The 14,869-nt window shown below is 28.1% G+C and overlaps 1 protein-coding gene across 1 annotated transcript in view; it reads left to right on the top strand.

Moving 5' to 3' along the window:
- Positions 1-7,505, top strand: part of LOC129978458 (putative sodium-dependent multivitamin transporter) — a 35,362-nt gene extending 27,857 nt beyond the window's left edge. The window contains exons 10-13 of the mRNA XM_056090636.1: positions 264-469; positions 3,750-3,847; positions 5,370-5,476; positions 7,230-7,505. Coding sequence (XP_055946611.1) covers positions 264-469; positions 3,750-3,847; positions 5,370-5,476; positions 7,230-7,292 — 474 coding nt within the window. The 3' untranslated portion in view covers positions 7,293-7,505. The remainder of the gene's footprint in view (positions 1-263; positions 470-3,749; positions 3,848-5,369; positions 5,477-7,229) is intronic.
- Positions 7,506-14,869: the final 7,364 nt, after the last annotated feature.

Here is a 14,869-nt window from a genome sequence, read left to right on the forward strand (position 1 = left end):
TAATCTTAAAGCTTGTGACATATTATATTTTTATCAGTTTTTTAAAATACAAGTACATAATTGCCGGTGTTAATTTTATTTACTTTTGGGTCTCTGTTTCCTATATTTTTTCTTGGGTCTCTGTTTCCTATATTTTTTCTTGGGTCTCTGTTTCCTTTGTATCTTTCTATTATGCTTCGTTATATGAATGATTTCTAGGTTTTCGTTTCTAATTTTCTTATTTTGATTTTTTTAAATTTAAATTTTTGTTTGTATTATTATAGGGTACTCTGGTTGGCTTCATAACAGGTGTCATTATATATTTATGGATGGGATTTGGCTCTTATGTGGCGAAAGCTAAAATCCCGACTTTATCACGAAGTACTTCAGGATGTTCTACAAATTCAAGCATAGAATTTTTCCAAGTCACGACACCATCAACTCTTTTAGAAAACATCACACATTCTCTTCCTTTTATAGAAGATGAAAAGTAACGGGATTCATATTTATTAAGTATAGCTCGATTTATTTCCTGATTATTTTTAGGAATATTAATTATGAAAAAATCGTTTTTTGTGATGTAGTATAAGTGAATATGCAAACATCTTTTCCCTATTTATAATGAATGAATTCTCAAATATTTTTGTTTCCAATTTTATTTTTCCACGTGAATTTAGATAGCCCTTTAAAAAAGAGACTGTTTCTAAAACATTGCACGAAATAAAGAGATTAAGCAAATGTAAACATTTTATAAAATGTTTGATGACCACGACTTCATCCATTATTTTTAGCTAAATCTGCCTCTAGATAAGAAAAGTTGTACAAAGTAAAGATATTAAGCAAATGTAAACATTTTATACAATATTTGGTGACCACGACTTCATCCATTATTTTTAGCTAAATCTGCCTCTAGATAAGAAAAGTTGCACGAAATAAAGAGATTAAGCAAATGTAAACATTTTATACAATATTTGGTGACCACGACTTCATCCATTATTTTTAGCTAAATCTGCCTCTAGATAAGAAAAGTTGCACGAAATAAAGAGATTAAGCAAATGTAAACATTTTATAAAATGTTTGATGACCACGACTTCATCCATTATTTTTAGCTAAATCTGCCTCTAGATAAGAAAAGTTGCACGAAATAAAGATATTAAGCAAATGTAAACATTTTATACAACATTTGGTGACCACGACTTCATCCATTATTTTTAGCTAAATCTGCCTCTAGATAAGAAAAGTTGTACAAAGTAAAGATATTAAGCAAATGTAAACATTTTATACAATATTTGGTGACCACGACTTCATCCATTATTTTTAGCTAAATCTGCCTCTAGATAAGAAAAGTTGTACAAAGTAAAGATATTAAGCAAATGTAAACATTTTATACAATATTTGGTGACCACGACTTCATTCATTATTTTTAGCTAAATCTGCCTCTAGATAAGAAAAGTTGTACAAAGTAAAGATATTAAGAAATGTAAACATTTTATACAATATTTGGTGACCACGACTTCATTCATTATTTTTAGCTAAATCTGCCTCTAGATAAGAAAAGTTGTACAAAGTAAAGATATTAAGCAAATGTAAACATTTTATACAATATTTGGTGACCACGACTTCATTCATTATTTTTAGCTAAATCTGCCTCTAGATAAGAAAAGTTGTACAAAGTAAAGATATTAAGCAAATGTAAACATTTTATACAATATTTGGTGACCACGACTTCATCCATTATTTTTAGCTAAATCTGCCTCTAAATAAGAAAAGTTGTACAAAGTAAAGATATTAAGCAAATGTAAACATTTTATACAATATTTGGTGACCACGACTTCATCCATTATTTTTAGCTAAATCTGCCTCTAGATAAGAAAAGTTGTACAAAGTAAAGATATTAAGCAAATGTAAACATTTTATACAATATTTGGTGACCACGACTTCATCCATTATTTTTAGCTAAATCTGCCTCTAGATAAGAAAAATTGTACAAAGTAAAGATATTAAGCAAATGTAAACATTTTATACAATATTTGGTGACCACGACTTCATCCATTATTTTTAGCTAAATCTGCCTCTAGATAAGAAAAGTTGTACAAAGTAAAGATATTAAGCAAATGTAAACATTTTATACAATATTTGGTGACCACGACTTCATCCATTATTTTTAGCTAAATCTGCCTCTAGATAAGAAAAGTTGTACAAAGTAAAGATATTAAGCAAATGTAAACATTTTATACAATATTTGGTGACCACGACTTCATCCATTATTTTTAGCTAAATCTGCCTCTAGATAAGAAAAGTTGTACAAAGTAAAGATATTAAGCAAATGTAAACATTTTATACAATATTTGGTGACCACGACTTCATCCATTATTTTTAGCTAAATCTGCCTCTAGATAGGAAAAATTGTTTTATGGATATTCTATACATTCAGGAGTATCAATCTATTGCGTTTTGATTTTGGTATTTGGTTTACACCTATATATGCATTAAGGTTTTAAAATAATTGCTTATAAAGAAAGCCGAAATCTCTTAGATATATTTTCTGATGAAATGCTGGTTAACTGAATAAAAAAAAATTGAGTATTATTACTATACAAAAGGAAATTTAAAGAATCAGTATCACCCTGCATAATTTCTCAATGACATTTCTCTTGGGTACGCATATTACATCTATGCGTGAATCCATCTCATTATAATACGAAGCATTTTCTCTTTACACCTTCAAATCTTTCATGCATACGAAGGGTAAATTAAGACTAGAGTTTAAGATCCTCCCAATTAAATAAAAGCGTGACCAGCAAAAGTGTACTTTCCAGAACTTGCTTTGTGTGTTTTTGAATGCAGGTGTTATCACTCGGATGAAATTGTAAACCATGTTCATGGCCATGAACATCACAAATGCTCAGATTTTTATTTTCACCTCCTCATTTTTTATTTCATTCTTTACACACATGAAAGATTTATGTTTTGTTGCACAGTAAAGAAAAGCCAAATACACATTTTGATCACGTTATTTTTTTTCACCTGATACAGTACAATTCGTCTGCTGATAGTACAATTGTAGTAACAAGGTCACATACTAAATTTTATTTATTTAAACAGCGGCATTTGTCTCTTTTCCGTATATACAGTATTACAATCTTCACAAAAATAGATTCACTCAAGATTTTGACGTATCTCACGTTTCTGTCATCCATGAGTCGAAAAAACACATTTTCGGAATTTTATCTTCCTGTAAATACAATAAATGAAAAATTCGGCAAAAATCTACAGCTTTGGAGTAAGTCAGTATACCAGATTTCATCAGTATAGCTCAAAGCGCTTTTGTGTTATCGTGTCTGTCCACAGATATAATTCCAAAAATGTGTTTTTAGAACTCAGGAAAGTATGAAATTGATTCATCGATATCTCTAATTAGAAAGTGCTTTTTTTTTAATGATTGCAATACTTTCTCTTTGTACATTTTTTATATACGAAATACTTATTTGTGCGTGCTTTTCCACTCCTGAAACGTTCTTTCAATGACTTCTTATTCACCATGCATTATGAAAAATATGATTAATAAAAAATCAGATATGATTAATAAAAAATCCTTTGTTTCAATATTTTAATTTGATTTAAATTATTAATTCATTAATGGTCTGCTCTCTTTTATTTCATATTTGCTTTAATAACGATATACTTAATGCCTATATTTGTTGTTAATCAGGGAAATTAAGATAAATAATGCATTATATATTAACTTTATTATTATTTTTTCTTTTTAGATACGTCTTTCCAGTATATAAGTGGTCATACATGTGGTTAACTTTTTTTTCCCTCATCATAGTAATAATTGTTGGTTATCTAGCCAGCTATGTTCTTAGTAAGTTTGCATTTTTTTCCCCTCTATTACAGCTCAATTACAGAAAGAACAACATTGCTTTATTGCGTTGCGTTAATATAAGCAATATTTAAGATATCTTGTACTAGGACTAGTATCTCTACAATATTAATTTCAAAACATAATACAGAACATAAAATAAAAGAGAGAAATGTTCGGTAGCAGCCTATTTGTTGTTCGTGTAGTTTTAATTGAAGATCACTGAAGATTTTCACTGAGATCAACTGCTGAACATAAAATAGAAGAAAAGAAATATTTGGTAGTAACTTATTTACAGCTTTTATAGTTTTCCCTGAAACTTTATAGATTACTTATATATCTCTTTACATATAATTTCCCTGTAGATTTTACAGATTACTTACATATCTCTTTACATATAATTTCACTGAGATCAATTACAGAAACAACAATATTTCTTCATTGCATTGTGCTAATATGAACAATGTTTAAGATTACTTTACACTATGACAGCACTATAATATTAATTTCAAAACACAATACAGAACATAAAATAGAATACAGATAGAAATGTTTGGAAATAGCATATTTGTTACTCGTGTAGTTTTCACTGCTGGTTATTTAGCTCCATATGGCTCTGCATTAATTATTTAGGGCAATTAGGTAATATCGACGAATTGATTATCAGTTCTCCCTTTGGCTCTTATTGTATTAGATGTGGGTAGAATTGTTGATTTGCTGGTGTTATAAGTCTATTTTTCAACTGTAATTAATTTTAATGTGTGAGTATATTTGACCAAAATTTTAGCCTTCTTATTAAAATTCATTGATGCCTTTTTTGGTGTTTTTTCCCCTATAAATTTTGAATAAAATTTTTTGTAATGTTATAATAATTCTCGAGTGAATATCTTATTACAAATGGGTAATAGAATAGAGAAATTTAAAAAAAAATTATTTTTTAATACCTTTGCAAGAATGACTATATCGTCACTAAATTTTTATTTGGTAGAAAAATATTTTTTTATATATATCGGGCATTTAAATATGTCATGAAATGTTTCAGATGAATTATAAAATTTAATATTTACTAAAGCACTGCCGATATAAAAATATTTCTTTTTTGTCATAATTATATGTGTTTCTTCTGTTCAATTTTTGGCAATGACATTTGAATAATATTCATTAATATCTATAATTTGTATAATATCATCTCAGATAATGTTTTAGCACGCTTTTATGATAAATATACAATTTATATGAATTAATATTTTAATAGTTTATTCGAAACATTCTTAAATTCGTATTATCCATGCAAGCGTTAACTGGTATGAGCAGTCAGTTGCAGGTAATATTGCTGGTGCTGTTATAATTCTTCCTTTGGTTCTAGCGTATGGCCTTTTGTATTAAATTTCTGTTGAATTGTAGTGTACAGAAAGAATAATATATTCTTTCTAATAATAATTAGTAAATAAATCAGTTCAATGAAAGAATATGCGTATTGAGATTAGAGAAAAGCACGTAATTTTTATATTTTATTCTTACAAAGGTTATTTGATTTCTCTACCTGACGTCAAACCCGAGTACATGAGTCCATTTGTCCGAAATCTCTACTTTAAGCCTAAGGAAAATGCCAAGAAATCGAAATGTAACGAGGTAAGTTCATTAGTTTCAGAAGTCATAATTAAAGAAGTGGATGAGTAATAATTTTATGAAAACAAGAATATTCAAATGCCTTCGATTATCCTACTATTCACCCAAAAATGTATAAATCTTGTGAATTTATCAAATATTTATAAAAATATGAAATAACAAACCAAGCGATTTTTCAAATACTATCAATCTTTGAATACAAAATTCCATAACTATTGTTCAATTTAATTATTTTTCTAGACAAAAAAAATGTTTTTTTAGCTGGTTTAAAATAAAACTGTGTCATACAACAAATAGAGAATTATTATTATGACACCTTTCTTTTACTGACCTTTATGTTCCATTGTATAATTAATTCTATTAGTTAATAAATAAATATTTTGTTAAATTTCATTTAATTTTGATTTGCATATCGAAATCATAGAAAGTCTTCTAAAGTAGAAGAGTCCTTTGCAAAGTATATTTCTACAAGTAGGAGTAGAAAAAATCTAATTTTTATGTGGAATGATACATATTTCTACATCATCTTCCACACATAAAGTTTTTAATAAAATGTAATGTAATATGTAATGTTATTTTGAGTGAAAATATCTATATAAATTAAGATTATTTATAATTTTAACTTAATTTTGCTTTGTTTATGGATTGTTAATTTCTTACTTTATTGCCGCATTGAAAAGAGGCAGTTGACTCACCATGGCCTAATGGTGAGTCAACTGCTCTGATCTCATAATTATGAGATCGTAAGTTCGAATACAGCTAGAAACAATGCGAATCACAGTATGTGTAAATATTTAATTCCTTGATTTTATGTTTTCCTTTATTTTATATTCCAGAAGATTCTGGACCTTTCTTTAGTTTACCAGACAAGTGTTCTGGACTTTTCTTGCTGTATCCAGAAAAGTATTCTGGAACTTTCCCTGCTAGTATAAAAGCAGGAGATCTGTCAGTCACTGTGTTCTGAGTTCAGAGTTGAGTTAATAAATTAGTTTAGCTCTACTTCTTGTGTGTGTCATTGAGTTTCCACACTAGAGTACCTACGTGATATTATCATTAAACTTTTATTGTAAAAAAATTGCGAAAAAATATTTGGTTGAAAATAAAAATACAACTTTTTTTTTTCTTTCGATAAGAAGACTATAAAACGAAGACTGTTGCTCCGTTCGAACAAAAATTTTCGTACTTATCATCTTTTTGTAAAACATAAAAATATTAGTATTGCTTCGTTAGCTCTTAATTTCGAATTTCAGGATTCAATTTAATGAAAGTAGTTTTGCTGTTTCTAAAAAAAATAAAAACATTATAAATCTAAGAAATGCTTGATGCTAAGTAAGGACAGAGAATTTTCTTAAATCACAACTTTGTTTCGTTTCTTTATTGTTAAGCAAAAAGTTGGTTCCTGAGATAATTTTAAGTTTTTGAAGAAATAACCATCAGTATGAAGACAGAAAAATGAAACATTTGAACTCATCGAATTTTTACGTGGTGGAAGAATGACATGTTCCAAAAAAATATCTAACTCGATATTACTTTTTAGGCGTGTGATTTTCACATAATACTGAAACTGAACATTATGCAGTTAAAATTATAGTAATTAAACCTTGAGAAGAGTGGGAAGAGACAAATTTCAACACTACTCAAAGAAAAAAGGTTTTTACTTATATATATGCAAATTAAAAAAAAGAATTAAATTAATAAATGCGGAAATACTGAATTTATTGCTTATATAAAATGTTTACCGTATTCATTATTTTAGGTGGAGTTGAATGAAAAGAAAGGCAATGTAAATCCTTCATATACGATTACTGATGAAACATAAATTACTGTTAAGAACCTGAAGGAAGATCTTTATTCATTGTGATTTCAATATTTATTGAAACCAAGTCTCCAAAAAGCAATCTCAGATTGGAAGATATTATCTTCATAATCATCGGTGAAGATAATAAGAAATACAAGCATCGGGGACAAGAAACTACAGAATCTGCGCAAGTGCTTGCAGTATTTGCATTCAAGGCTGGCACAGAAACTTGTATTATCAGATGATTTATTAAATCTGTTGTAAATCTTGATGTCTTGAATTTTGATTTGTTTAATTTGATGAAATTATTTTTTTTATTTCTGCAGTAAAATTTGTTTCAAAATCGGAAAACTATATTGATTTAATCAAAAAATAAATTCAGTTCCCTACTAGAATTTATCTAATAAATTAAAATCTTTATACATATTAATTAAAATATATAAGATAAATATAATTTTTGCCAAGAAAAATTAAAGTTTTTCTTAGTATGATATCCGCATACCAATCCATGAAAATCAGTTTTGAAATAAGTGTTTACTACCCTAAAGCTCATGTATCCGAAAAACAATATCACGTGAGCTGGAAAGGCACTGACTTTGGGCAATTTAGCCAACACATACGTAAGCCTACTAAAAAAAAAAAAAAAAAAAAAAAAGAGACCCATTTTAAGATCAAGTGTGAAATCCTCAAAATTTTTTAATGTAATAAATTTATATGATTTTAAAAGAATTAACCTAATATCATAAGCAGAATATAAAGATATAATAAGCACAGTTAAAATATTTAACATTGGCAGTTTTCAACAAAAAATTTAATATGTATAGTAAATGTTTTAATAAATGTTCTAAATGTTTTGCTTTTAATGTATTAGATTATAAAATAATTAAATAACCAAATCTTACAATTACATGAAGTCTATGTCATATTTAAAAAATAGATATTTATTTACATTTATATACATATACATAAAAATAGATTATTATTTACATTTTTTATACATTTTTTTTCATTTTATGATGCTGCTTTTCTAATACTAGCTTTTTCTGGTGGCCGAATAGTCAACTTTATGCAATAATATTTTAAGTTGAAAAATGCCTTCCATTAATTCTTAACTAATTCAAATCCCACTGAAATTTCGAAAATCTCCTCTCCTATTTGCATTTATCATCCTGCAAGATATATTTGTGGGAAATTTGGTTGCTATAAAACACACTATCTAGTTCGTAGAACTCTATCATATTCACACACAGAGACATGCTCTCTCTTTTATTGTCAGTAGAGATATACTAAATCCTACAATCGCTGAACCTTGATTGCGCTCCGACCTTCAATCTTTCAAGCGAAAAAAATTCCCGAACATTTAAATAAAATATAGAAAGGACAATAGAAAAATATTTATATCCTCATGTTTATTGATAATGATGATCAATATCGTTTATTTTATGACAGCAAATGAGCATGCATGTATATAAACATCTTTTATTCAAGACTTATTCTTCTAAGGATAGCAATCAAACACGTCCGAAATAGAATTATGCATCCTGGCATGGTATATAAAAATTACTACTTGCTTTGAATAAGCGTTGTTTATGTATAAAAATACATCAGCTTAATTTTACTGATGCTTTGTTAATGTTACATAAAGCAAAAATGTGAAGATTCAGAAGTTACTTATCTTAAAATGTATACTGTTATTTAAGACATCGCCAGCGGAACATTAGTTTAAAAATGAGAATAAAATACAAATGGAATTGAAATTTAACTAAAAGAATTTTCATTGGTCTTTTATAATGTACGTCATTATCGGTAATATTCATCAGGAGAATTTAAAATTTACGATGAGGAAATTAATTAGGATACAAAATTAAATAAAAAAGAATTTTAGTGACATTTAAGTGTAATATTGCTTGAAATATTGTGAGATATATTTTAAAATAGGTATAAAATTAAATGAATTTGAATCATAAATCAAAAATGAGGTTTCAAAAATTAAGAAAATGTGACATATTATTTCAAATATAATGAGAATAATATTGAATTTGAAAAGTTATTATAATTGAAATAAATTGAAACTGTGTATCACAAAAATATATTTGATTCAGTTTGGTTTTCACAAAATATATTTTTATTATTTGAAAATTCTAATTCTAATTCAGTAGAACTACTTTATAGTATGAGTGAATCATCGTAATTCCATTCTACTAATTTTCCTTCAATTACATTATTTCGTCAATAAAATTATGTGATGTTACTTACTTATTGAATGGAATAATCTGAATTCACCGTCTATTTGAGATTTAAATTTTCAAAACCGTATAATTAATTTGTTATCCATTAAAATGAGGCGTTAATAATAATCAGATTTGGATCTCATTTACCCTAGATCATAATTTATTTTCATTGCTATTAATCTATTTTTTCTCTCCAAAAAACAAACGTTTCAAAAATGGATCGTTTTTATTATCATTCATGAATTCGATGTCAGGGCCGTTTCTAAGAGAGTTTATTTCAAATCACAAGAAACTCATAAATCAATTTTCATTTCCTTTTTTTTTTTTGCTGTAAATTTACCTTAAATATTTTCAATGTCTGCATAAGGAATTTGCAGATCCTGTTTAATTTCCCATTTTGTAATATGATAATCTGTTTTGATTGTTGATTTGACTTGGCAATTATCAACTAGAATATCGTTGATCTTTAAGGAATAATTCAATAACTTTTTGGCTGGAAAAAGTAAAAAGTAAATACACCCGATGAAAATTTTTCTTAAGCTTTCCCATTTCTATATCCAAATAAAAACTATCGTGATCAACGAATTACTTTCATTGAGTAATTCAGTGAGTAATTACAATATCAACTATCAAGCAATAATTCGGATTTAACTTTTTGAATAAGATGGCACATTATACAGTAATCTTAATCAATAAAATCTACAGTTACATAGTTTTTAAACCAATGCATATTTGCAATTTCCTGATTTTATATTCAGAAATTTCCCGTAATGAACAAAAATCCACATTAAATATATCTTCTAATATAATAAAGAACGGCTTGATGTACCTGTATTTTGTAACTGCTTTAGAAAAGGGGATTTAACTATGAATGCCAACAACCATTCTCCCTGTCTAATTTTTAACCTTTTGTTGGCAACTTCGTCAGGCTTCAGCGATAAGTGCAGATTGAAGAACTCTCTCGCTCTCCCTCTCTGAACTTTGGTTCGCCTTCAAGTTGCCTTCCCCTGATAGTTGTAGATTGTAGTCTTTCAGGCAGCTGATGTTACATATTTGTATTAAAATCTGTGTTATCTCCATAACTTCCGGCATCCTGGTCTAGGGGTTGCACGTCTTTCCGTGATCTGGGCATCCCGAGTTCGAGTTCGAGTCCTGATTCAGCCATGGTTGTTCTTTATCCTATGTTCTGTCTATGAAGTGTGTGAAAGAACCCCCATGTAAGGCTAAGGGTTGTGCAAGCAAGTGTGAGAATATCATCTTCATATGAGCTAGAAGTCAGACTTCTGTCCTCGGGTACTCAGGGGTTTTTACAACCAGAAGCTACTACACAAAGTCGGATTAAATCGCTGACTTTGTCAAAGGACTTTTCTATGACAAGTGCCATAAGTAACAACAGCATGACTATTGTCCTTCTTTGATCGAATTAAGACTGAATTGTCCGAAATAAACCTGCAAGATCTGTCCTGTCTTTATCACATTTTCTAGTATCAGCTAAAAATACTAATATACGACATTCCTATTGATAATTCAGAGAACATTATAATAGGCACTTTATTCATATTTACTATAACTTTTGAAGGCATACCAAAAAATTTTACAGAACGTTGATAATGGATCGATAAATATATATCAAATATATCATGTAATAAATTTCCTAACATTTTCTATTATTTTTAAACATATGATCAATGTGCCTATTTAATTTTAATGTAAATGCTCATACAATTAATAAATACGAGTATAATATTCATCAACTAAACCTATTTATTACTTCTAAATAAGCCAAGTTTGTACAAATTCATAAATAATTTATTTTAAATTACTTAACTGTTCAATGAATATTGATTTTGTATTTTGCATTGAAAGTTAAATTTGCTTTGACAATGAAAACAAGGGGACCTGTGACGATAATACTGATATTTGCTTATGGACATCTTAAAAAAATTAGTTATAAAATGCCTTTATAAAATATTTTCTAAGAGTAAAATGTATATTTATTTATTAAAGTCACATGAATTAATTGAATTAGAAAAAAAATATTAAAAATACTTTAAAGCAAGGGATATTGTATTTATTGAACATTTAAAAGGATCTAATTAATTATGACAGAGAGTGGTATATTTTAGAAAATGTAGGTAAATATGCTTCTATATAAATATTTATCACTATATAAAAATCGATGCTAATGTTCAGTAGCAATTAGGATCAGCGAAGAAAGAAGGGAAAGTAAAAGAATTGCTAAAAGAAGAAACAAATGGCAATCAATCAAGCAATACATGTGTCTGTTGTTTGTACAAAGGGATGAGAAGTAAGTTATTCAGCGATTATTCAGGTTGTTCGCCTGCTTATCTAAAGGTACACATACAAAAAGAACAATACAATATTCATCTTTGTTTCTTGTTTCTCTCCTTATTATGGAATATATAATACTATAGATTAGAGCCTATTGTAAGAAGAAAAAAAAGTTCTTGAATGCATTCTGAAAATAAGAATGCATGCATTTCTGAATGCATTGTTGGATGCATTCAGGAAATAAGAATGAAATCTTGGAAAATTTTGAAACTTTTTGATCAAATCTTCACTGATCGATTATGACAAAAGCGAACTGGAAGAATCGCTTTTATCATTTTTTTCTTAAAAATTTCGATAGCCATTTCAAATTTTGTAAAATTTATTATTGAAGTATTCAGGGACTAGTGAAAAGTTAAGACTTTGTAACTAAACATTTAAATTATTATTAAAATCAATATGTTTACTTTGTTCTGTGTATATATATTATTAGAGCATAGTTTCATGTAAAATATGAAAATTTTCATTAAGTCAAAACCATGGATCTAAGGCTTACAAGCATCGTGGGAACTATCAGTTTTATTCATTGTTCATTATTTTTTTCACATCTTTTGTATATTTCTTGGTATCTTTGAATATCGCAGTATTGTAAAATCGCTTATTACTTTTTCAAGTAAATATTTCAAATACCAGTTTAATAGATGAAATTATCATAACATAAATAAAAATTATCAAGCAACAGATTATTGAATCATAATTTTTTTCTTAATACATGGTACAGTAAAGAAATAAGTTATATTGAATGAATATTATTTATTTATAGCATGTATCAAGGTTACCTAACTTATATAATAAATAAATATATAATCTTGTCATGTATCGAAAGTTTCAGGAACCTAAGTAACTAATCACGTTTTTTACATAATTTTTGTACTAATAAGATATACAACTTTAAAAGAATACTTCATCAGAAAAATTAGTTTAAATAATTGTCACAACTGTAACGGCTAGATTTTCACCTTTTGATAGTGGAGAAAATCGTAATTTTTTCAGATATTTACAAAGTAGGATAGTTTGTAAGCATACGTATTTAAAAAAAACATAACTTTTTTTTAATTTGAACATATAATGCTAAGCAGATTTATTTAAAATTGAATAAATCTCTTTCAACGGAATTATGGTGGGCGCCCGAGATGAGTGGATATCATTACAAACTTCCTTCATCCGTTCATCAAGTGTGATTAATTGAATACCCGTGGTACATGCTGTATTCTTTAACAAGTAACATCATGCTCCAATTCCGCTCCAGGAGCTCATGTGACCCTTTTCTGGTTTGGTATAGATGTAGGTGGACTTAATTTTAAAAAAATTACACTGCAATCAATTGAGAAAAAAGCATACAAATAACATAGGCTTTGTTCCTTAGGGGCGATTTACTAAATTGATTTGAGAGAAAGAAGGGTTCCTGTAAAATCTTAAGGAATGCCCGAGCATATATTTGCTTAATAGTCCTCAATTAAGCAGGGTCCTCTTTGTATATCAATATTTCCAAAACACAATTTGTCACTGCAGTTTTTGAGAAGATAATAATTTTTCTCTGGCGTCCTAGATTCTGAATAATCTTAGGCATCCTAGATTCTGAATAATCTCAGGCATCCTGGATTCTGAATAATCTGAGGCTTCCTAGATTCTGAATAATCTCAGGCATCCTGGATTCTGAATAATCTCAGGCATCCTGGATTCTGAATAATCTCAGGCATCCTGGATTCTGAATAATCTGACGCTTCCTAGATTCTGAATAATCTCAGGCATCCTGGATTCTGAATAATCTCAGGCATCCTGGATTCTGAATAATCTCAGGCATCCTAGATTCTGAATAATCTCATCCTAGCATCCTAGAATTCTGAATAATCTCAAGCGTCCTAAATTCTAAATAATCTCAAGCGTCCTAGATTCTGAATAATCTCAGACTTCCTAGATTCTGAATAAAATCAGGTGTCCTAGTATTCTCAAATACCTGAAATTGAATGATCTAATGGTTGGTTATTGAATGACTACTTCTGAAAGACTTTGAAATTAATGAAACCACTTAACATTACCATTGTGATGTTAAAGGATCACTTGATCTCTCTTTCCAATCTTATCAGTTTTCATACTAATGATTTATTTTCGTAAGGGATATTTTAAGCATGAAATTTATAGCTCCATATCAGGCACAGGCAAAGAACTCATTATATTTATTAGCGAGAAAATGAATCTCTGTACAAGATTACTTGTTAATAATTTCTTTGATCTGCATTATCTACAACATTTAAAAAATTATGATCAGTAATTCTAGATCTTCTTTTGATGACAAAATACTTCACTTATATAAATTAATTTTTGTTATGAAACAGTATTTTCTTCTAGTAATAGCTCTTCAAAGAATGTATTCTTGTTATTCTTTCATGAGAACTGAAAAAAATCATCTGAGAAAATCTTTCATTCTACTTACTATACTCTCAGGAAATTTTTAAATGATTCAGATCATTAGGAAAAATTAAAAAAGTAATTATATTATAAACTCAATTTTTGAAGTAAATGGGTTTTATTTCATAACCATTAATAAAATAGCGTTTTCCTGCGCTGTATTTCGTTAAATATTTTTTTTATTTCATTATAATTAATATTATATTAATATTTAAAAATGTATTTTAAAAGTGTTATCCTGCACCAGTAGTGGAGCCAGGTGAAAAAGTGATAAAAGTTGAATCTTTTTCATTCTTGGAAGATATAAAATAGGACACAAATTAATTAAACATTGTTTAATATTTCTTTTTTGAATAGCATACAATAAAACAGTTATTGCGCTTAAATCTTTAGCGCATGATAAATTTTTAAATCTTGAAGCTTGTAGAGTTTTTTTTTTATCAATCAAACGCAAATTTCCCCTTTTCTAAATTAGAGCATTCTTTGTTTCACCAAATGTAACTTTTATACATTTTATCCCAGTTTTTTTTTTTGTGTGTGGGGGGAGGGGGGGGCGATTGCAGTTTCCTGAAATCCAGACTGTTGTTTTTCAAAATTTTCTACCTTTAG

This window comes from Argiope bruennichi, chromosome 1 (genome assembly GCF_947563725.1).
Source record: "Argiope bruennichi chromosome 1, qqArgBrue1.1, whole genome shotgun sequence".
In the NCBI taxonomy this organism is placed as follows: Eukaryota; Metazoa; Arthropoda; class Arachnida; order Araneae; family Araneidae; genus Argiope; species Argiope bruennichi.